This window comes from Camarhynchus parvulus, chromosome 12 (genome assembly GCF_901933205.1).
Source record: "Camarhynchus parvulus chromosome 12, STF_HiC, whole genome shotgun sequence".
Lineage (NCBI taxonomy): Eukaryota > Metazoa > Chordata > Aves > Passeriformes > Thraupidae > Camarhynchus > Camarhynchus parvulus.
Genome location: NC_044582.1, coordinates 1,656,487 through 1,681,836, shown reverse-complemented (window position 1 = coordinate 1,681,836; position 25,350 = coordinate 1,656,487). Strand labels below are relative to the sequence as shown.

The window sequence follows — 25,350 nt, the reverse complement described above, 5'->3', positions numbered from 1 at the left end:
AGTGACACTGTCGTCTCTCCAGGCACAAATGACTCAAATTTACCTCAGAGAGTCTCACATCTTCCTGAGAAACATAAAAAATAAACTTGCATACCTTTTGGTTATCTTTCTAGCTGGTTTGGGTTTTTCCCTGTCACAAACTCTTCACCAGGGGCTGCCCTGTGGGACAGTTTTGCCATTTATTCCAGATGATGTGCCTTCCTTTCTGAGCAGGATTGCTCAATAACTGTTTGGGCTCCTTTATCTCGCTTATCAGCAGATGAAATGGAAAGGATGGACTGCTCAGTTGGTAGGGAAATGCCGAGATTTGTTACTTTATCTTGGATTATTTGCTACAGAAGATAAGGAGTTCAGGGCAGAAGGTGCAGTTTGAGGCTTGAGCAGCAATGAAAGCTGGATTCAGAGCAGTGATATTTCGTAATTTGGCTGGCAGTGTTTTCCTGTAGAAAAGTTGGAACTTTCTGTTCATCTCATCAGTACAAAATATTTTTATGACCCCAGCCCTGGGAAAGTGTAGTAGCAGTCCTAATGAGTCTAACAGATTTGGAAAAGGTTAGAATATGTTGCATCACGTATTGGGTCTTCTGCTGGTGAGGGAATGAACATTTAAAAATACTCATTTGTCATCCCTTTGCAAAAAAAAAAAAAAGGAGCTCCCAGAAGTTACATCGTGACCATAAATCTTGCAGAGAAGAAATGGGCTAATGGTAAATATTACATAATGGGAGGTGTGGGATTTTGAGACATTACCAGCAAGGCAGACTTGGTGTTTGGGCATGAAAGAGGGCTTGTTTCACCTTGAGTGGGCAGAAAATGAGGCATTTTCAGTTGAGCATGCTGTTTGAAAGACCCAGAAAAATTCAGTTCAACAGAGACATTCAGGAGTGGGAGGCACTTTCTTCTGCATTGCATCCCCAGAGAAAACACTGCTCAGGCACAAACAGAAACCCTCCAGAATAAAAAGGATTGCAAGAATAAAAAATGGAGAGAATAAAATGGCTCTGTTTAGTTGAAATGATCAGAGTAGAGGGGGTTTGATACATACCAAGGGATGGGAGAACTAGGAAGGAAGGAAGGAAGGAAGGAAGGAAGGAAGGAAGGAAGGAAGGAAGGAAGGAAGGAAGGAAGGAAGGAAGGAAGGAAGGAAGGAAGGAAGGAAGGAAGAGAAAGAAAGAAAAAAAGAGAAGAGAAGAAAGAAAGAAAAGAAAGAAAGAAAGAAAGAAAGAAAGAAAAGAAAGAAAGAAGGAAAGAAGGAAAGAAAGAGAAAGAAAGAAAGAAGAAAGAAGGAAAGAAAGAAGGAAAGAAAAGAAGGAAAGGAAAGAAGGAAAGAAAGAAAGAAGGAAAGAAGGAAAGAAGGAAAAGAAGAGAAAGAAGAAAGAAAGAAAGAAAGAAAGAAAGAGAAGAAAGAGAAGAGAAGAAAAGAAAGAAAGAAAGAAAGAAGGAAAGAAAGAAAGAAGGAAAGAAAGAGAAGAGAAAGAAGGAAAAGAAGGAAAGAAGGAAAGAAGGAAAGAAAGAAGGAAAAGAAGGAAAGAAGGAAAGAAGGAAAGAAAGAAAGAAAACAGGAAAGAAGGAAAGAAGGAAAGAAGGAAAGAAGGAAAGAAGGAAAAGAAAGAGAAGAAAGAAAGAAAAGAAAGAAAAGAAAAGAAAGAAAGAAAAGAAAGAAAAGAAAGAAAGAAAGAAAGAAAGAAAGAAAAGAAAGAAAGAAAAGAAAGAAAGAAAGAAAGAAAGAAAGAAAGAAAGAAAGAAAGAAAGAAAGAAAGAAAGAAAGAAAGAAAGAGAAGAAAAGAAAGAAAGAAAGAAAGAAAGAAAGAGAAGAGAAGAGAAGAGAAGAGAAAGAGAAGAGAAGAGAAGGGAAAGGAAAGGAAGAGAAGAGAAAGGAAAGGAAGAGAAGAGAAGGAAAGGAAAGAGAAAGGAAAGGAAAGGAAAGGAGAGGAAAGAGAAGAGAAGAGAAGAGAAGAGAAGAGAAGAGAAGAGAAGAGAAGAGAAGAGAAGAGAAGAGAAGAGAAGAGAAGAGAAGAGAAGAGAAGAGAAGAAAAAAAAAAAAAAGAAAAGAAAAGAAAAGAAAAGAAAAGAAAAGAAAAGAAAAGAAAAGAAAAGAAAAGAAAAGAAAAGAAAAAGAAAAGAAAAGAGAAAGCTGACAATGAATTAAGAGAATGAAAAAAGGGATTGAGGTGGAGGTAATGGAAGCCTCTGAAGGTGCCACAAATAAAGTTGTTGTGAAAAAACGCCCCACCTTTCTAGCAAGAGCTATGTGCAATCCAGACAGGGAAAGGGAATAATTGCTGCTTAATAAAATTGTGTTCTTTATTTCTAGCTAGGCTATGGGTTATTTTTAAATGAGTTTTTAGAGCTGGATCTCTTTGGGCAGGGAAATCCTCCCCTGGGAAGTGTTTGCTGTGGTTTTTCTGGAGTTTGCTGGGGAAGGGGATGGGGAAGGGGATGAGGTGCAGGCAGGACCCTCATACTTGGGTTTTGAGCCAGTTTTTAACCAAGTTCTTTGCTCCAGGCTGCAGAGGGGAGGGCAGGGAATCCCTGCAGAGGAGGAGCAGAGGTTCCTGCAGGGCTCTCCTGCCCTGCTCAGTGTGAGCTCTGGGGTGGCTCTGCCCTCCTGTGTGTGGAGTTTTATCTTCTTTTTTTTTGCCAGGGATGGGATTAAATGTGTGAGATGGTATTTCTTGTTGGGACTCAGATGTTTGTTAGTTCTTATCTCTGTCACATCTCACAAACCCTGAGTCCTACAGCACTTCACTCCAGCAAACTAAAAATGGAGCCCCATCTCCCTCTCTACAAGGCCTTTTAAGGATAAATTAAGAAATGACACCTCAATTATTTTTATTTTAACCCAATAAACAAACACCTGTGCCCCACAATGGGGACTTTTTTATCCAATTACACAAAACCACCCAAACCCATGGAGGAGAAGGATAAGAAGAGAGGAGAAGGTGAAGAAGAAGATGAAGGAGAAGGTGAAGAAGGACCAGGCTCCACCCTAAAACCTCCATCTTACTTTAAATATATTGCTATATTTTAAACATTTTAACTCTAAGTTTTCCACCCTGTGATATCACACACTTTTATTCAAACTCCACACCCACAATCCCAGCTCTATCAATCAATTTTGGAAGCTTCTCCACGGCCTCAGGTCAGTGCAGTGTTCTCCTGGGGGTCAGCGCCTGGCAGCACAGAAAGTTTAAAATTCTCATTTTCCAGGGTTCCAGCAGTGGTGTTCCTCTATAAATGGGCAGCTCAGAGATACAGAAATCCTGGCAGAATTTAACTGGGACAGTGCCAGGGGCAGGCCAGCTGGGAGGACTGTGCTGAGATGCACCAGGACAGGAATCCTTGCCTTTGCTCCCAGTAATTCTCTTTCCATCTGTTATGATTGACAGCTCTGGTATAGAAATATTTGATGCAGAGATTTCAGGTACAGAGACACCATGAGGACTCAGACATATTGGCAGAAACACCTTTTGTGTTGTTGTTGTTGTTTTTTTATGAGCAGTTTATTTTCCCCTTCAAAATGATGGAGTGAGAGTGAAGCAGCGCATCAGTCATGTCCTACCTGGCATGCTGGGGAAAAAATGTACGAAATAAATCAAATTTCAGCTGGTGTTTCTGTGAACTGTCACCTCCTGGGGTGGGTGACTGTGTCCTTGCCATGGAGAGGGCATTGCACCCAGCTGGGTGATGAGCAGCACAGCAGAAATGTGAGCCATGGAAGCTTCTGGAATCACCTGTGCTGTCCCAAGCCAGGAAGGCACTGCTGTGCAGATTTATAGTTAAATGCAGATTATCATTAATCTAATGGAACCCAGCCCAGCAGGGAGCACTTCCAGAGCCAAAAGTCACTCAGAGTCACGCGTCTGGTGTGTTCTGACATTTATTTTGTGCTGCTGGCTGCTCCTCCCGAGGCAATCTCTGTATGAGGTAATACCTTGAGAAAACATCACTGTTTTATGGGAGAGTGAAAGAGGGGCTGGGGCAGGGGCCACGGGTGGGATTGCACTGCACAGACACAAAAAGGACATGGTTTAAATCCAGACAGCTCTTTGCAGAATCTCAGTAACATTTGGGAATATCAAGGCCTTTCAGAGTCAGGTTTTAAGCAGGAATTTTAGTTTCATATCAGTCTTTTTTTTCTGCAGAAATGTGGAACAAGTAAATAAAGGAAAGCCTTAAATCACTGGGGTCAATTCTATTTAAGCATGATAACCTGTTCAGAGGTGAGTTACCCAAAGCTGGGCTGGTGGGGAAGGCAGCACAGCAAATGTTGGTGCTGTCAGCTGTAGAGCACAAGGATGCTGACACAGAAATCCCCCCTGGTTTCAGTGGCCTGTGGTTTAATTCCCATAAAATGAAAATGCTGTGCAGATCTTATCATGCACTGGTTTTGTTAACAGCAGCTTGTGGTCTTCCTGTGTTTACAAAAGTCTTCTTTAATTGAACTAAAGAACAAATTATTTCTAATCCCATTTGAACTTGAAGACTGGGCTCTACTTGAAATCTGACCTTGAAGATTTTGTTTCTCTGCAGCTTTTCCTGGCCTGTCACTGAGACACTTTTAAGTCCATGGAATTCTGGCTGGGTCTGTGTCATTTGTCTGTCAGTATCTTTACATGGAGTTCACTGATAATTGTAGTAAATCAGTTAGTTGGTAATATTCTGTATATATATACACATATATATATGATATACAAATAGAATATTTGCAAATATTCTGTATATATATACACATATATATATATATGATATATGCATATAGAATACTTGGGAATATTCTGTATATATATACTCACATGTATATATATGAGATACACATATAGAATATTTGGGAATATTCTGTATATATATATGATATATACATATAGAATATTTGGGAATATTCTGTATATATATACACACACATATATGATATATACATATAAAATACTTGGGAATATTCTGTATATATATACACATATATATGATATATATATAGAATATTTGGAAATATTCTGTATATATATACACACATATATATATGATATACACATATAGAATATTTGGGAATATTCTGTATATATATACACACATATATATGATATATAGAATATTTGGGAATATTACGTATATATATACACATATATATGATATATATATAATATTTGGGAATATTCTGTATATATATACACATATATATATGATATACAAATAGAATATTTGCAAATATTCTGTATATATATACTCACATGTATATATATGATATACACATATAGAATATTTGGGAATATTCTGTATATATATATACATACATACATACATATATATATGATATGTACATATAGAATATTTGGGAATAATCAGTATATATGCACACACACATATATATATGTGTGCATATACATATTTATATATATATATATTAAACCAGGTCTCATGGCATAGTAAGATACTGTGGAACTGTAGGTAGATGCTGTGTAGCTGAACAGGGAAATAAATCAGATTTATTATTTATATATTTGAACCCCCTTTAATGACTCTGCTTCATTGCTTGTCCTTGGCAAAGTTCAGTGAGTGGAGTAAATTCAGGCTGCCTCTGTGGCAGCTGCGCATTCTCTGGTGGTTTAATTTTAAATATGAACTCTGCAGCAAGAAATGCATCAATATTTCAGGTGTTCTGAGCAGCCTCTGGCTGTGCCTTCAGCGGGCAGCATCCCTTCCCCAGCTCTCTGCTCTCTCTGTGGCCTTTGGAAAGTGCCGGAGTGTCAGGTGGATGATTTATGATTTCTTCCCTTTTCTTCTCTACCTACAAGGCAGAAATCCTCCACAGCAGCAGACCAGTGTCACTGTAAGTGCCCCTGATTTGGGGTGTGTTTGGTTTTTAGCTCCACTGCTGCTGGCAGCTCACCCCACCCTCCTGAGAGCCCTGTCCTGGACAGCTCTGGGAGCTGCTCGCAGCCATCCCACACTCTGTGCCAACAGGAATGAGGCTCAACAGGAATGTGAGGCTGCAATTGAGGGGAATTCTGTAAATAAATAACACCAAACAATGGCATTCCTCAGCTCCCCTCAGTAAAAAATAAAATAAATTACCATAACTATGTAATGAATGTCATTATGATAGGACTGCTTCTTTCTTTCATTCCAAATGGGAATAATTCAAGCAGGGCATAGCTGAATTTCCAAGGCAGAGTAAATAAAATGAAAACTGGGTTCTGTTTCACAATAACCATCACTAACTAATTCTTAGACTTTGTTATGAAATATTCAAGTTGTGAAACTTTCAGTTATTCTTTAGAGATACCTGGCGAGGTTTTTGGCTTAGGGTTGGGATTAAATGTGTAAGATGGTGTTCCTTGTTTGGATTTAGATGTTTATTAGTTTTATTTATGTTATAGTTTTACAAATTGTGAGTTTTATAGTGCTTTAATAAACTAAAAATGGACTTGCATTTTTATGAGGTTTTTTAAAGATAAACAGTGTAATTAAGAAATGACACTAATTATTTTTATTTTTAACTTAATAAACAATTACTTGTGCTTTGCAATGTGGATTTTTTAATCTAATTACACAATACTACTTTAACTTGTGAAGAAGAAGGATTAGTTTATCTTGATTTATATATATTATCATATTTTAAAACTTTAAACTCTAAGTTTTCTACTGTGTGATATTACACACTTTTATTTACTCTACACGCCCACAATCCCAGTTCTATCATTTAATTTTGAAGCTTTCTCCACAGTCTCAGGCCAAAGACAGTGTTCTGGGGATCAGCACAGAAAGTCTGAAATTCCCAGCAGCCAGGGAATTCCAACAGATACAAGATAAATTCTTGCAGTCTGTGGCTCAACATTTGGAGAATATTGTGGAATATTATATATTTTCATAAAAGTTGTTGGCTAAAGCTGCTGCAAAATTGATTCTCTTGAAATGATTGAATGTCAGGTTTGTTTTCAAGCCTGAGATTGCTTAACTCCAATCCTCACTACTCCTGTTTATTTTCAAAGCTGAAGTCATTTGTTGAAATGTGAATCATGCCAGAGCTTAGCTCTTTGGAGATTGCCTCATGTTTGAGCAGAAAGACTGAATTTAGAGTAATAACATCTCACTAATTAACAGCTAATGAGTGTTTTGGTTATCTCACTAACACATATTTGGAGTAAAGAGTAGCAGGGTCAGTCCTGGGCTCTCTGTGCTTTCCCAGCTCCATTCCTCTCAAAGAGCTGCCAGTTCCTGATATGTGTTAGGGCCGCTTTTGGGGAAGGTTTGATCTCTGGAATGCCAAGTTACCATTTAAATTTGAAGAAACTGAGCATTTAAAGTGGTTTTCCAGTGGCCAAGAGGCAGCTTCAGCATAATGTAGCCAAGATAATTGTATTTAAATTAAATGTGTATTGGACATTGGTGATGTCCACTAATGCACTTCCCTCACCTGTTTCTGCACCAGAGATAAAACCCAGGAGCTCATCCTGCTCCCCACAGAATTCAACCAGGACAAGGCTGTTCAATTCATGGGGAGCAGAACTGGAGTTTGAGGGTTTTTTTGCAGTGGTGAACGTTTAGTTTTTCAGAGGGGCATGAAAGCTGTGTGTTGATGTGAGCTGGGTGCTCTCCTCCTGAGGCACATCCCTGACTGTGGGACCTTCCTCCAGCTCTGGCACAAATCTCCTGGCTTTTCCCATAAAACACATCCAGGATCCCCAAAGCTTCCAAGAGGTGATGCTCACATTCCTCTTAAGGGAGTCCAAAACAAATTTGGAAAGATAAACAAGTGATTATTGATAATTCTGTAAATTAGGTTTATATTTAACTTCTACTTTTAGTATAGGCATAAATATTCGTTAACACTAAGCTGAGTGTGCACCTCCTAGAACAGAACAATGGATTTCAAACTTCATCTTTCCTGTGTATTTATTGCAAAAATACAGTCTAAAATAATAATAATAATACATATGCTTTATTCCTTGTTTTCTTCTCTCCCCTTGCATGTTTATACAGAATTAATGGTTGGGCAATATTTTACTGGGTGATTTCAGTATAAAAACTTCTACCATCCATTATCCATATCCTTAAGAAATTTCTTTAAGAAATACCCTTATTCCTTATGAAATGCTGCCCAAGGCAGTGCTTACATTTGATTATTAAGAAATTGTGTTTATCCACGATTGAAACCAGTGGTGAAATTCTTCTGGATCACAGCAGAAATAAATTATTAATGTACGTATTGCTATTGCTTTCCTTGGGGAGGTAGATTTCATGTAAAACAACAGCATTTTGTTAGATGCAATGCATTAGATGCATTTTGTTGGATGCATTTTGTTTGATGAAATGCACAAAGCTGCTCTTCTTTAACACTTGAGGTGATGTTCTGTGCTGTGCAGGTTTTGAATTGTGCAACAATTTTTTCCTTGCACAAGAAAAAAGCAGGGAAGGCACCCTAAGCTTTGGCTTGAGCAAAGAAAACACAGAGAGGCTGATTCCTTGTTCCTTCAACAAGATCAGTGTCAGAATAATTCCTTTTTATCAACAGAGTTATCTTTTTTGTTGGAATCCTCCTTTGGTCCAAAGCAGATACGTGCAGCCTGAGGGATGCAAGGGATGGATTCCTGGAGGAATGTCTGTTTGCATGGCCTGGATCAGTGAATTCTGCTTTATCCCAGCTGTCCTGATGCATAATAATTGCCCATAAACTCTCTTTCACATTAATTATTTCATATCAAGTCAGTCTAGAGGAAGGAAAATTGATTAGGAACCCAAGCAGACACTCAAATATCTGACAACAGCAGTCTCCAGTTCTCTGACACCTTAAAAACAACGTAAAGTTTCTAAGCACAGGATTCTCAATAAACCAGTTTTTCTAAATGAAATATGTGGATAAAGATGAACATGAGTGGTTGTTAGGAAGTTGTGCAGAGGGAAATGAATTTCCACTGCCACTGTTGACTTTGGGAGCAAGATTGTACCTGTTTAACAAGGCTCCTTTTATATTGTTTAACAGCTGTGAACGGTGTGCTTCTGATGTTTCATCATTTCAGTGCATTTTCACTTCAGTGCTGGAAATCACATCATGTTTTTATTACAAAATATTGTGGGATGGAGTAGATTTAATCAGTATATTTGTGTGTTTTCAGGACATTGAAGGCAATACAGGAAGTTTTCTATAGACACTGATTACAGATAAATACATCCTTGATTTTCTTTCCTTTTTTTTTCCTGCAGGGCCAAGGCTTTTCGTGGAAAAAAGGTCCATGGAGAGTATGACATAAAGGTGGAACAGGTAACTGACTTAGCCTGAATGTTATTTTTATATCTTTTATATTTATATATATAATATATATTATAAATGTTCTTTTTATATATTATATATATAATTTATTTTTTTATTTTTTTATTTTTATATCTGTACATTTATAGACACATATATATTTAATACATGTGTGTAATCCCTCCCTGTGGGGATTTAAAAGCTCTATGCACGTGGCACTTGGGGACAGGGTTTGGTCTTGGATTAACGGTAATGGAGATTATTTGAGAGGGGTTTTCCAACCTCAATGATTCCATGGTTCTCTGTGCATTCATGTAGAGAAAAATTCACAATCTTTGTACCCCAAACCCCTCACAATTAAGGAAATGTGGTGGTTTGGGCTGGGGCAGAGTTGATTTCCCCCCTGAAGCTGCTGGGGTGTTGGTTTCCTATGATTGCACTCACAGCTTTGGCTTTAGCTCTTGAATTCTGTTTATCCCAACCCACAGTTTTCCCACTTTTACCCTTCTGGTGGGTAAAAAGCTATAAAGTTTTCCCACTTTTACCCTCTGGGTGGGAATGGGTGTGTGGGGCTGAGCTGCCAGCTGGGGTTAAACAACAACAGCCCTTTCTGGCACCCAAAGTGGGCTCTTCTGAGGGGATTTTGACCATAATTCTCACAGCATGAAAAACATCTTGTGTTCAGGAGCTGTTGCTTAGAGACTGTGAAGTTCCCAGACACTCCGTGAATTACGTGTGGCAGTTCTGTATCACTAATTCCCCACTCAGGAATAGAAATGTGCTCTGGGTGCAGTGCTGGCTTGTGGGGGTTTTAAAAAAAATCCATAATAAATAGGAATAGGCACGGAGATATAATTTAGAGGGCACTAGCATTTTATTTAAATAAAAATCCATAATAAATAGGAATAGGCACGGAGATATAATTTAGGGTGTGCTACAATCATGGCTATTTTATTTAAGCTGAAACTTGGGATTAAAGAAGTCTTTTCACTGCTTTTGAGTCTTGAATTGCTCGAGTAGATGCTGCTGTACAAAGCATCAGTCCTTGAGTTGTTTTGTCGTTGGATTTTCAAGGAGGGAGGGAAATTTGTCATTAACTGCGCGCACCCAGCTGATTAAATTCTCTGTAATGGTGCAGCACCCACTCCTTCCACCTCGGAATAGCTGATATCCTTGGCCTGGGAGCACGGAAAGCTTTGCCAGGGCTCTTTAGGGGTATTGAGGGAGAGGCAGGAAAAGGAAAACAACTGGTTTGTCCATTCCCACCTAGGCCAGGGCAGGCAGCTGGCAGCACAGCCCATCTCTTCACCAGCAGCAAAAACTCCTGGTGCACCTGAGACACACCCAGGGACACACCTGGGGATTTTGGGATCATTTTGGATGATTTTTGCATGTTTTTATGGGGTTTTTTTATTATTACTTGGTGGTTTTCTGAATTTAGGGTTAATTTGGGGTTGATTTTCGGTGATTTTGGGTCACTCACCCTCCCTGGCCAGGTTGTCCAGCTCCTGCTGGGGCTTTTGGGGTGATTTTGGATGATTTGGGGAGATTTTGGGCTTAATTTTGGGGTTTTTGTTTGCTTTTTTTTTTTGCATTTTTGGGTGGTTCTCTGTATTTGGGGTTAATTTTGGGTTAATCTGGGGTGATTTTGGGTTCCTCACCCTCCCTGGCCAAGTCATCCAGCTCCTGCTGGGGCTTTTGGGTATTTTTGGCTGATTTAGAGATCATTTTTGGTGATTTTTGCATACCTTTATGGGTGGGGTTTTTTGTATTACTTGGTGGTTTTCTGCATTTTGGGTTAATTTTGGGTTGATTTCAGGTGGTTTTGGGTCACTCACCCTCCCTGGCCAGGTCATCCAGCTCCTGCTCAGGGTTTTGGGGTACTTTCGGGTATTTCAGGTTAATTTTGGGTATTTTTATGGGTTTTTTTTCCTGCTTTTAGAGGTTTTTTTTTTCATTTTGGGGTATTTCAGGTTGATTTTGGGTTGATTTTAGGCAATTTTGTGTCCCTCATCCTCCCTGGCCAGGTCATCCAGCTCCTGCTGGGGCTTTTGGGGTATTTTGGGGTGATTTTGAGATTATTTTTGGTCATTTTTGCATTTTTTAATTTCCTGGTGGTTTTCTGCATTTTGGGGTATTTTGGGGTGATTTTGAGATTATTTTTGGCGATTTTTGCATTTTTTTATTTCTTGGTGGTTTTCTGCATTTTGGGTTAATTTTGGGTTGATTTCAGGTGATTTTGGGTCACTCACCCTCCCTGGCCAGGTTGTGCAGCTCCTGCTGGGGCTTTTGGGGTGATTTTGGATGATTTTGGATTATTTTAGGCTTAATTTTGGGTATTTTTATGGTTTTTTTTTTTTTTTTAATTTTCGGGTGGTTTTCTGTAAACCTGGAATTCCCTTCCTGTGCTGCTAGAACTTTCACCAGAGAGAGCCTGCAAGTTTCTGAGCCACACAAATCCTTTTGTTACACACCAGCAAACAAACAGCAGCTACTGCAGTGTCCAGCTGCTAATGCCATTGATTGTACTATTGTATTATAATGGTATTATTTATTAGAGCATTTATTTTTATAGTATTTATTGTCATTTTTATATTGTAGTATTTTATATTTCGTTTTTTAGTATTTATATATAGTATTAAATACTATCATATTTTATATTATCGTGTTTATTTTTATATTGTGTATTATAGTATTTATTTTATAGTATTTATTATTTATTATTATTTATTTTTGTATTTCTTGTAGTATAACAGTATTATTTATTATAGTATTAATTTTTTTAGTATTTATTATAGTTTTTATATTATAGTATTTTATATTTAGTTTTTAGTATTTATATACAGTATTAAATACTATACTATTTTCTATTATAGTGTTTATTTTTATATTGTTTATTATAGTGTTTATTTTATAGTATTTATTATTTATTATTATTTATTATGGTATTTATTGTATATAATATTGTATTATTATTTATTATTATAGTATTAATAGTATTATTATTTATTATTATAGTATTTCTTGTTAGTATTGTTGTTTATTATTATTATAGTATTTGTTGTATATAATATTGTATTATTATTTATTATATTATTTATTGTATTATAATATACAATTATAATAATTATATATTAGTTATTTCATTTTTTCTCTGCCTTTCTCTACATATATTATCTTCTATCACCCACTGAGCTTTTAAAATGGTTTATTAATTGGAGGCAGCTCAGTCTGGGCGGGGATTGGCTGAGCCTGACCTTTGCAGTGCCCGCACAGAGATGTCATTCTCTCCCCATGTGCAGTTTTTGCAATGAGCTCCGAGTGCTGTCCCAGGGCTCCCAGGAGGTGTGCGGGTGCCTGGGCTGAGCGAAGCCAAGCCCTGCGTGCAGCACTGGGAGGAACAGCTCTGCCCTCCCTTCCCTGAGCTCCAGGGCGTGAAACGCTCCCAGGAAGACTCGCAGCAATTCCATTTTTCAGGGGGGGTTGTGACACTCTCTATTCTGTGCTGCTGCTGCTGCCTGGGACAGCACAGACACTTTTATTTATCCACCAGGAGACAGCTGGCTGCGTTTCAATTCTTCTGCTGGGTGATGTTATTGTGAAGCGCCTTGAGAGTCTAGGCTGGTGAAAGGCTGGGGATAAATGTAAAACATCCTGTCCTTTCCTTCCAAATCACTGCAGATTCAGAGGATGGGAGCAGCTCCCTTTAAATCCCACATTTCCAGGGTGAGAAGACTTTTGGAAAAGTAGCTTTAATTGAGAATTTTGTGAGACAATTGCTCATTAGCACCAGGTTTTTTAAAAAAAGAGTAAATGCGCATAAAGAAAATCAAAAGCGTGAGCAGCATGAGGAGGCACAAAATTCTATAAGAAAATGTTATTTTAATTCTGGTTTTGTGCTGTTTTCTTCAAAACTTTCTGTCAATGTTGAGCCTGCATTAATCTCTTTGATAACATTGTGCAAAGCAAAACTATAATCCCTACAAACATGGAGGAGTAAATCCACTTGCTACTGCCCCACAACCCATTTCCACAATCTTTTTTTACTTTTTGCTCTCTTTGGATTAAAACCTTTTGAAATGTGACAAATACTGCCGGATCAATGCGCTCTTGGTGCTCATTTTACTTCAAATGTAGATTGTCAGCACTTCAGGCCCTAATGCTGAAAATAAGAGAGTTGGAAAATAAAGGTAAAATAAACCAGACTGACTAACAGGAGCCTTTTCTTCACAGGCAGAATTTTCAGAAATCAACTTGATAGCCCATGCTGATGGCAATTATGCAGTTGATGTCCAAATCATTCGAAATGGCACAAAAGTTGTCAGGTAAGCAAAACTCAGTGGAACAGCAGCAATAAATGGCATCAGGTGTGCATGGGAAAGGTGCTGAGTGCTTCGGTTGTGTTGGTGGATTTTGAGTGATGCCCCTCAGGGAGAGCAGAAAATAAAATATCTGATTTGTGACAACCTTTTTGGGACAGGGAGGGCACATCTTGACATTTTAATCATGGGGAAAATGGATTTATTAAGGGAAAGAAATCCAGAATGAAGAATACATGGTTGGGAGTTGGGGTTATTGATTTGGGTTTTATGTTTGCTGCAGAAGGACCCAGATTGGGTGATTTTGTGCCAGCCAGACTTTCCCAGAATAGCAGAATTTATTTCCAACATGGAATATTTTCTATTGAGAGAGACGAAGTCATAACACCCCTCTCAGGGCAGTTCCTGGAACATTTCAGCCTGTTTGAAACATTTTGGTTTAAACACCTCACATTTCCCAAAAGCTGTTTTGTCTGAAAAGGATGATGCCAAGGAAGGCAGGGTAAATTTAACTTTTGGGTTTTTTCAGTGAGGACATCAACAGCCCCATAAAAAACAGGCCAAAAGAAAAAATTAAGGAAGTATTAGAAAAGTTATATCAGCAAAATTATTGTATTGGCAAAATTATCAAAACTATATCCAATATTTTATTTAAATTGTGAGAATTGCTCCCATTTTGGCATTTATGTGTAAGTGAAGTGTAGCAGTTGTTTGGCTGAAAAATTGAATTTAAAGGCAGAGCCACACAAAGATGTCCTGGATCTTTATGGTTTGAAGAACATATCTCCAAATAAAAGATTTGAATATGTCTACTCATTCATGTAAAAAAACCAACCAAACAAAAACATAATAAAAAACCGAAACAAACCAAAATACCAAAAGAAAAAAAAACTCCAGGAAAAATATTAAAGATAAGTTTATGCTTCAAAATTCCCATTCTTTAATCTCTGGCATGTTTTAAAAATATTGCAGTTTAATACAAAAACAATGATCTTGTGCCAAACCCACAAGATTATTTCCTTGGAAGAGTAAGAGATTTGATTTTTCTTGGGCTTGGTGGAATTTTTTAGTCAATGATGGAAGTTTTGGAGCCAAGAAATCTTGATCACTGCTCCCTGGTGGCTTTTCTGTACTATTCCAAAAAGTGTTTTAAAAAGTATCAAGGCCAAGTTGCCGTCAAAACACATCAGGAGAAAATGAGGGTTGGGAACCTCCAGAAAATAACATCTCCAAAGATCTGCAGGTCATGAGAAAACTTGGTAAAAGTTCTTTGGAAGAAAAGGAGCTTTGTGCCATCAGATAATTCTGAGAATGAGATAACAATATTATAGTTTTATGTGTGATTTGTTTACCCAAATAGAACTACCTGAAGCTGATAATTTTCCCTCAAATCTGGTGTGAGACACCTGGGGATGTGGCTTGCAGAGGTGCTGACATGATGGGAGAGAATTCTCTGTTTCTGTGATAACTGGAGATATTTGTTATCAATAATAACAAATTATTAGGCCCAAAGTGAACTTGTATCACAGACTTATGAGCAAATTATTCGTTAGAAAAATCATAGAAATTTCAATGACAAATTTTGCTGGTTTGGTTTAATTTAGGAGGAAAAAATATTTAACAGGCACCGACTTGTTTGTTTTTTGTAAATGAAAATCATACCATGGAAAATTATATTTTCTGCAGCATAATGCCGAGATTTTTGGATTCTTGATGCTTGAGCCACAATTAAAATTTTCCTCCTGGCCTCCTTCTGGATGCAGTCACTCTATCCAGCATTAATTAGAGAACTAGAACAATTATGGGAATGTATCTTATTCCTTTGAGGAGCTTTTGCAAAGCAAACGGTATTTATTTATTTTTAATTTTTAAAAAGTACATCCCCTCCATTTCCCAATTCTTTCATTAAATTGGTCTTTGAGAGGACACTTTCTGTTCTTTTATTGGAAACCACAGCACTGCCTGGGATGTGTTATCCCCCTTATTTTAATAAATGAAAGTTGCCTCTTTCTTTCACTGAGGAGTCTGCAATTTTAATGAGAGCATGTGGGAATTGGAAAAACAGAAACTTCTACAGACACTGAACAGTTTGACTTACAACCTTAGAAAAAGCTTAAATTAATATAGAAATAAAATACACAAACATTAAAAAAAAAAATCATAATCTTATGTTTCTATAATTGTAAGAAAAAATATACCTCAAGTAAAACATTATATTAATAAAATAGTGGAGAGTTTATAATGTAAGGGTATGGCTTAACAGAATAAGCTAAAAGTTTAAAAATTATAATAGAAACATATATATATATATATATAAATATAACAAAAACCTATTAAACAAAAATATCTACAGTACAACAAAATTAAATTTTAAAAAAGGCAGAAAACAAAATAAACCTTACAGCAACTATCTATTAAGTTCAAAAGTTATATATTACCTTATAACAAAAAACCTGTAACTACTTTTAAACTAGAACCAGCTACTTACTCTCATAAATCTCACAGCCTTTAAAACTAAAATATTTATCTGAACAATAAATCAATTTAACCCAAAAATAGTCCCATCCCTTCATTATATAACAGCAATAAAGGCATCATTAATCCTCTAAGTATTATATTCATGCTGGGCCAGTAAAGTGGATTTCCATGTTCCAAACTCTTGAAACTTTGATCACAGCATCTCAGGGCTGTGCTGCAGATATTTTTTAGGAATCCTGTTTAAAGGCAAGGATTTCTTTACAGGTTTTGCTCATTGAGCTTCAGTGCCATTTTGGCGACTCTTGACTGCAAATCCTTAATGTTGCTTTTGCCAAATCCTGCAGGTTTGGGGCTGTTATTTATTTTTTCAGTGGTAAAACACTGGCACAGGGTGCCCAGAGCAGCTGTGGCTGCCCCTGGATCCCTGGCAGTGTCCAAGGCCAGGCTGGACAGGGTTTGGAACATCCTGGGAAGATGCATTTCCACTAGATGCCTTCCACTAGAATAGAAAATGAGCTTTAAAAGCTCTCTTCCAACCCAAACACTTCCATGAGCCTGTGATTTGAAATTCAAGAATCCAGCTAATCTACTCGAATGGCTGCATCCAAGCTGGGATCTCAGAACTGCTAAAGCAATTTTAACATGGATTTTAATTGTATCGTTGTTTTTATTCTGCCAGACTGAGAATTCAGAATGATTTTGTAATCTTCAGAGTGTCTCACTCCAGTAAACAGCTTGGATTTATTTAAGGCATGTAAATAATTTCACCAATTTACTATGCTAATTTAATTTACCCTGCAGTTATACCTCTTTTAGGAATGTGAAATCTTCAAGCTAGCCTGGGCTTTCTTCCCCTATAAAATTGGAATGCAGAAAAGACTCTTTCAACCATCAGATTTGGGAGTGAATTGCCCCTGCTCTGGAGGCTCTGTCCTGTTGGTTTGTGTTTCCTATTTTCCACAACCTTCTCCAGTAACAAAATGTCAGGGTTGGAGTAAGGCGAGGATGGTGTCAGATTGTTGGCAAAGGTGCAGGGTGATAGGCAGGGAACCACGGGGAGCAGCAGGGGAAATGCTGGTCAGACACCAGAGAGAAAAGGGGGAAATGCAGCTGCAAGTCAAAAAATTCATTTTGACAAGTCTCTTGATCAAAAGTCCAGTTGTGATTCTCTCTGTTATGGTCTGATTCCATTTGCCAGCAATGGGGTTGCTTCATCCCTTACTGTCCTTAAAACAGCCTGACAATAATTGTGGGAAAAAAAAATAAAAGAAATTGTTCCCCAAAAGCCCAAGTTTGGGGCAGAGCCCTTTGCCTGCTTTAGTTTAGCTTATCACTGCTCAGAAACTGAACTAAGGACATACCTGAAGGTTATAGATGTGATTTATCTGTCAGAAGGAGAAAAACCTGAAATCCATGATGATTTCTCTCCCCTCTTGGAGAGAGGAGCTTCATCCTCATCCCCTTCCAATAATGGAATTCGGTTATTGAGGGGATGCTGAACAGATTAAGGGTGTTGCAGCTTTTCATGAATCCACCATGGCTCTTTCCACCTTGTGTCATTTCCCTTTGGTTTGACTGTTTTCCTTGAAGATATCTTTCCATATTTTCACTTTGGTTTGAGTGTTTTCCTTGAAGTCATCATGGCTCTTACCATTTTTTTCCCTTTTGTTTGAATGTTTTCCATCATGGCTCTTTTCATATTTTCACTTTGGTTCCAATGTTTTTCATGAAGCCATCATGGCTCCTTTTATCTACCCTTTGTTTATTTTGGGCCATTATCTCTTTCCTCTTTTCTTTGGTTTGAGTGTTTTCCATGGAGTCATCATGGCTCTTTCCATATTTTATCATTTCCCTTTGGTTTTTCACCCCGTGTTTTTCCTCTTTTCTCTTTGGTTGCGTATTTCATGGCCATCATGGCACCTTCCACCTTTTATCATTTCCCTTTGGTTTGAGTGTTTTTCACGAAACCATCAGGTCTTTCCATCTTTTCCCTTTGGTTTGAGTGTTTTTCATGAAGCCACCATGGCTCTTTCCATCTTTTGTCATTTCCCTTTGGTTTTGTTTTTCATTGAGCCTATAATGGCTCTTTCCACCTTTTTCCCTTTGTTTTGAGTGTTTTTCACAAAGCCATCATGGCCCTTTCCTTTTTTCCTTTTGGTTTGAGTGTTTTTCATGAAGCCACCATGGCTCTTTCCATCTTTTATCATTTCCCTTTGGTTTGAGTGTTCCTCATGAAGCCATCATGGCTCTTTCCATCTTTTTTTCCCTTTGGTTTGAGAGTTTTTCATGAATCCACCATGGGTCTTTCCATATTTTCGCTTTGATTTGAGTGGTTTTCATGAAACCATCATGGCTCTTTCCATCTTTTATCATTACCTTTTGATTTAGTGTTTTTCATGGAGCCTGTCATGTGTCTTCCCATCTTTTATAATTTCCCTTTGGTTTAGTGTTTTCCATGAAGCCATCATGGCTCTTTCCATTTTTTTCCCTTTGGTTTGAGTGTTTTCCACAACGCTATTATGGCTCCTTCCACCTTTTGTCATTTCTCTTTGGTTTGAGTGTTTTTTATGGAGCCACCATGGCTCTTTCCACCTTTTGCCAATTCCCGTTGGTTCGCATGTTCTGCCCTATTCCCCCACCAGCCATTTCCCCCCCTGCACACATTGCTGTAGCAGGAGACCCAGTTTGCTGGTGGATTCTCATGACCATGGGTGTTTTCTGGCAGGTCGTTCCGGCCCGACTTCGTGCTGGTGCGGCAGCACTCGTACAGCATGGCGGAGAACGAGGATTTCCGCAACCTGATCATCGGCATGCAGTACGCCGGCGTGCCCAGCGTCAACTCCCTCGAGTCCATCTACAACTTCTGTGACAAGCCCTGGGTGGTGAGTGCTGCTGCTGCTGCCTTTGGGGGCCCCCAGAGCAGAGGCCAGGCAGGGTTAAGGGAATAAAGTGAGGATTTATGAAAGCCTTCAGCAGGCACAGCTTGGGCAGCCACAGCCTCCAGAGGCTGCACCCAAGGTGGGCTGTAAGAGTATAAATGAGAGATGTGGGACTTTAGGCGGCTCTTAAAAATGCAGTTTATTGTATGCAAAATGCAGTTTATTGTTTACAAAGTGCAGTTTATTCCATCCAAGATGTTCCAGCAGTCCAGGGACATGGGTGACAGAGCTGTGCCCACAGCTGCCAGCTCCAGCTGCAGGCAGGCCTGGAGACCCTTAGTTTAGGTTACAAATGCATATATATTTTTCTTTGTTTAGCATCTTAATACAGTAGAACCAATCTATACCTTAACTTCTACCTATAGCCTATCATAACTGCTGTAATTACCATATTCATGTTACTGTTCTCCAGTCACTAAAAGTCAGTACCTTGCAGTTTAAGCTAGAAGTTGTTTTTCAGTTTTCTTGCAGTAGAAAATTCTGAGACCTTTTTTCTACTTGCAACTTTGCTGACTTGTTTGCCTGTGCTATCTTTCTGCTTGGTAAAAACATCTTATTTGAAGTAAGTTTATCTTTTGCTCTAAGTCAAAAAAACTCTTTCTAACTAACACACCTTTTGTCTTCTTAGTTATCTAGTAAGACTCGCTCAGTAATTCTTTTCTTCTCTATCAAAACTTGCTTCCATCTCTATTCTTTCATCAAACTCTACATTTAAAAATCTTTCTGCTAAGCACACATATCTATGAGACTTTCTTGTCAAACTTTCATCCTTCCCAAGAGTGGACCATGGGCACGAGTTTGTCACACAATTATCAGTTTGGTCATTCACAGATCAGGGGTTAATGCTCCAATTCCAGCTGCAGGTAATGCAGTCATTTACCCCCAGTTTGCTCCCCCAGCTCACTTTTGGTTATACTTTTTGGGGCCTGAGGCAATGAGGTGTCCTTGAGTTCCAGGCCCAGAGAGGAATTGTTGTGTCTGAATAAAACCTGAAGACGGTAACTAACACTGTATGGAGTTTTAAAGTTATACCCTAATGCAGTACAGGATTTGAGAAACAGAAAAGCTAAATCCTAAGCTGGATTTAAAAACATAAAAGCTAAATCACTGCACCTGGAAATTTCCTGGGCCTGGCATTTCAGCTGCTGCACTGCATGTTTCACTCCCCTTCATGAACGTTGATTATCAAACTTCCCTCACTGAGCAATGAAATTGTGGAAGGATTAAAAACCAAACTAAGATATTTCAATAATTTTTTATTTTCAAAGAGCCAGTGTGGAGACAGAGAGCAAAAATCTTAGTACAAATAGAGGAATAAGCGAGGCATCCAAGGGAATGCCTCCCCACTGCTAACACGCTTCCTCCAGTGAGGAAGGAGTGTTTATTCACAATTTGTCTGGGAAAAGCAAGCTGAGAATATTTCTCATATTTGTGGTTTTGAACATAATTTGAACAGGCTCTAGCCAGTGTTTTCCTCATTCCTGTGAAATTTTTGGGGCTATGCTTTAGCAAGGCCATCTGAAGGGACTCGTTTCCTCGTTTGAAAGCCCTTTTCATAACCCTGTGCCTCTGTGGTAGGGATTGGTCCTTTCAGTTACCCCCCGAGCACTGAGGCACCCTGGAGAGCCACTGATCTTTGCCAGCTCCAGAGGAGAAGCCAGTGCTGTTTTCTTGACAAATTCTGTAGAAATGGAGGTGGAATTTGGTGATCCTTTTGGTTCATGAACAACTAAAAACATTAGCAGCAACAAGGTAAAATGTGTGCTGTAAAATGTGCTGATCCACAGTGCAGTCCCTGCTCCTACAATTCCATTGCCCAACAGCTAAAACAACTTTAAAAAAATCCCACTTCTCATAAATAGCCAAAACTTCATTTTTCCCTCTGGTATCTGGGTAAGAAAAGAACAGTTGTCAATATTTTTCACACTGCAGGGAAGTTTTACTACAATACTTTTTATTGCCTTGGAGATGTTAATTTTTTAATACTTACTATGAAAATCCCTCCAAACAGTTGTCAGCAGTTTTTAACATATACCTCTTGCAGCTCATTTGATTATCCTTTTATGCTGCAGTAAACTGCTGCAGGGGGGGAATAAATAATTGATAGAGCATTTACAACTTCTCAGTGCACACTGTACATTGCTGAATTCTTTATTTTAGTGCATCACATTTTCCAGCTGTGTGGCATTTCCCAGTGCTTTGATTCAGTGGGTGGGGAGGCAAAGCCAGTAGCATTTCTATGCAATAAAAAGAAAGGAATAATTCCTCCTTACAGACTGCCATATCTGTGTTTTTATCACTTTATCACTGCCCTTAGTGTGGGTCCTATTGAGGAGTGTGAGCTTTTAATGTGAGCACAGAAATAATTTCTGTACAAACACCAGGAGCTCTGTCTGGCTTTTTAACTTGAATATCCTGCCTTGTGCTGGTGGTGGTGCTGGGAGATGTAGAGGCCTCTGTGTATATCCCAGAGCAGCACAAAATCCTCATCAGATTTGGGATAGGACAACAATGGAAAAACTCGTGGCCCATGGGGGGATTTTTGGGATGTGGGGTCAGGAGTTCAACTTCAATGCCCCTTGTGGGTCCCTTCCAACTCAGGATATTCTTTGCTTCTATAAAGGCATTTCAGAATACCTTTCTATAATATTTTCAGATACCCTGAGGGGTAAAAATCCCTTAGCTCAGCCAACTTCATGGATGCTCAGATGTTGCAGCAGAAGCCAGGCGCTGTTGGTTTTGCCAACATCATCATCTGCCTCGTTTGGTTGGACCAATCTGGTGTGTGCTCCCTGCCTGGGTGAAATCCCTGCTGAAAATTGTTGTGGATGCCTGGGAATGCACTCCTCAGTCTGCTGCTGCCTGCTGAAATTAAGGGTAAAATCCACTGTGCCATGGCCATGGCCACGCATGGATTTGGCATCAATTAACCCCCTCTTGAGAACATGGCAGGGATTTCTTCCTGCACAATCCCTCTGTCAACACCAGTGCCCTGATATTTGTGTGGAAGTTCTCTCTGCAAACATTTCAAGTGCAAAAGCCCCACGGAAAAAGGAGAAGCAGAACACTACAAAAAGCCATAAGTAATAATCTTTATTAATTCATGAGAAATAGATTGACTTTCCTGCAGGTAAAATGTGGAGTGGCAGAAGGGAATTACTGCTTTGATAACAGCAGGGGGAAAAAAGGGGGTGTGCAATGGAATGGGCCTTAAAAGGATGGGAAATTATTGAGTTAGCCATGGGCAATGAGTCTTCCTTGTGTCAGAGCAAAAGTAGGAGTAGTGGAGATCTGTAGGAGGGGAAGTCAGGGAGGTGAGATGGCTCATAAAAGGGCTCCCAAATAAAATGAGAGTTAGAACTCAATGTACGAGGTCTTTGGGCTTTCAATTATTGCTCTTCACTGTGTCAGGTGTTTGGTGTTTCAGGAACACACAGCTCCAGATGTAGAACATCTTTCCAGCTCTGAGGGCAGATTCACACTCTGTGCCACAGGCTGCAGCTCCTGCCCTTAATTGTACAGGAAAGCTCCTTTTGTAGCCTGGCTTTCTGTGCACTTGCCAATAGGCAGTGAACAAATCTGTGTTTGATGTGAGGTGCATCATTGAAAGGTGGGGTGTTGTAGTTACGATATTTTCTGAAAAATCCTTTCACTAGGATTTTTTCTCCTGAGAAGCTGAGAGGCCTCAGGAACAAAATGTAAGCAATGGTTATCTGCTGCTGTGGAATGCAACAGGTGCATCTGTGATTGGTCCATGTGGTTGTTGCTAATTAATGACCAATCACAGTCAGCTGGCTCAGACTCTCTGTCTGAGCCACAAGCCTTTGTTTTCATTCTTTCCTTTTCTATTCTTAGCTTAGCTAGTCTTCTGATGAAATCCTTTCTTCTATTCTTTTAGTATAGTTTTAATATAATATATATCATAAAATAATAAATCAAACTTTCTGAAACATGGGGTTAGATCCTCGTCTCTTCGCTCATCCTCAGACCCGTGCAAACACTGTCACAGGTGGGTGGGACAATGGCCAGGGATGTACTGAGAGCAGGAATTAAAGCTTGTATTCCCTGGTGTCAGGGCATGCCCAGCTCCTCCAATGCACAGCAGGACTTCAGAGCACTGCAGAGCCCTGTGAGAAGCTGGGCTGCGAGCAGCCAGGTGGGAGGAAACGTTGGGATGAGTGTGTGTGGTGAGAGGTTTGTGCTCTGAAACGTGTCCAGAGTGAGGGGTTGTTACAGCACTTGGGTTATTTCACTCCTGGGATAACACTTAGCACTTAGCTCATGGAAAATTCATGGCCCTGCCTTGAGATGGATTTCACTGAAATGCTGGTAAGGATGTCAGAAAGCTGGGGGAAAGCATGGCTTTTATAAATAAAGGCTGAGTTCTTCATTGCTGAGCTCACACAGAACTGTGGAGGAACTGTTTTAAGGTTCGTGCCCTCCTTGAAGAATTATTATTAAAACATTAGAAAGTTTCGGTGCAGGGTCATGTTGCAAAGGAATTGTCTTGGGCATGAAATAGCCCCATCAAACAAGACTAGAATTTTACCTGGTTCAATTTACAGCTACACTGAGTTAAGGTGAGGCAAAAACATCCACTGCCCTTGTAGGATTCCCAATTCTCTTCACAGTTTTACTCATGTTTAATGGGGTGCAGATCCTGCTGTAAAGCATTTATGAAAAGTTAATCCAAAGTTATATTTGATATCATTTAAATTATCTGTTTTCCTTTAGAAAACATTATCCAGGAAATGAGGGAGGCTTCCCTTAACTGAGGCTTAGGAGCTTTATGCAAACTTTCTCATAGCACATGATGTCATTGTCCCTGGGGGGATTTGAGATTTAAGATCCATGTGGATGTGGAACTTAAGGACAAGGGTGAATGGTGGACTTAGAAGGTCATGGTTAGTTCCTGGTCTGGGTGATCCTGGAGGGGTTTTCCTACCCAAATGAGTCTGTGGTTCCATGGAGGTGTGTGAAGTAATTGTGGAGGCCAGAAGGAGCTGCAAAATGTGGTGATGATATCAGAGCTTGCAGCATTAGGTGAATCCCATTATTTTAATTATGAAATGATTTTTAAATAATTTCATAATTAAAATAATAATTTCTAAAATATTTTAATTTTTTAAAATAATACAATATATTATATTATATTATATTATAATGTTTTATTATATTATATTATTATATTATGTTTTATTATATTACATTATATTACATTATATTCCATTATATTATATCATATCATACTATATATATTAAAAATAAAATATATTTAAATTTTAAAAATACTATCAAGAAAACCAACAAAAAAACATATATTAAAAATACAAACTGTGATTTGCCAGTGTCCTGTGTTGAATTAAAAAAACCCCTGATTCTTCCTGCATATATCCATTTGCATGATTCTTGTAATGATTGATGTGAACCTTGCATGCTGGAGGGTTTCCTTCAATTGAACCCTGCTGGATTTTAGCTTCAGTTTCAGATATTGGTGATGGGGGTGCAGTATTTTTGGAGCGCCCCAGTTTATTCCCTGCCCACCCCACTGTGGCCAGCAGCTTGCTGATAGGTGGAGTCAGGCAGGGAGGTGGATTTGAGTGGTACCAAACAGGCAAACTGGCAAACTCTGATTTCATTGTCAGGGGCTGCAAGGTTCTGTCACAGACATCTTTTATGAAAAATCCTTTCCTTAGGATTTTTTCTTCCTGAGAAGCTGAGAGGCCTCAGGAACGAAATGTAAACAATGGTTATCTGCTGCTGTGGGATGCAACAGGTGCATCTGTGATTGGTCTCATGTGGTTGCTTCTAATTAATGGCCAATCACAGTCAGCTGGCTCAGACTCTCTGTCCAAGCCACAAACCTTTGTTATCATTCCTTCTTTTTCTATTCTTAGCTAGCCTTCTGATGAAATCCTTTCTTCTATTCTTTTAGTATAGTTTTAATGTAATATAGATCATAAAATAATAAATCAAGCCTTCTGAAACATGGAGTCAGATCCTCATCTCTTCCCTCATCCTCAGACCCCTGTGAACACGGTCGCAAGGTTCAATGTCCAAGGCTGCTGCAGATGGAATAAAGGGCTGGGCTTTATTTCAGCTCAGGCTGTGATGTGATAATTACAGGCATTACAGGGGCTGGGCTGGTGCTTCCAGCTTCTTTCTGACAGTGCTAAACCTTCCAGGCCTGCAGAGACCCCAGAGCTGCTGCACTTGTGCACAGCAGCTGTGCATGGCTGAAGAGGAAGAAAACCCTCCCAAAACCAGCCCAGTTCCACCAGGGCAGCTCTGGCTCCTTTAGTGCAGAGGAAAAGCAGCCCAGCCCCTGCAGCTGGCTGCACATCTGCTCTCCTGGCAGGTGCAGGGG

General features: G+C 39.0%; 1 protein-coding gene across 1 annotated transcript in view; it reads left to right on the top strand.

The window, feature by feature from the left end:
- Positions 1 to 25,350, top strand: part of SYN2 (synapsin II) — a 187,686-nt gene that overhangs the window by 63,733 nt on the left and 98,603 nt on the right. Inside the window, 3 exon segments of the mRNA XM_030956650.1 lie at positions 9,202 to 9,259; positions 13,481 to 13,572; positions 18,770 to 18,926. Coding sequence (XP_030812510.1) covers positions 9,202 to 9,259; positions 13,481 to 13,572; positions 18,770 to 18,926 — 307 coding nt within the window.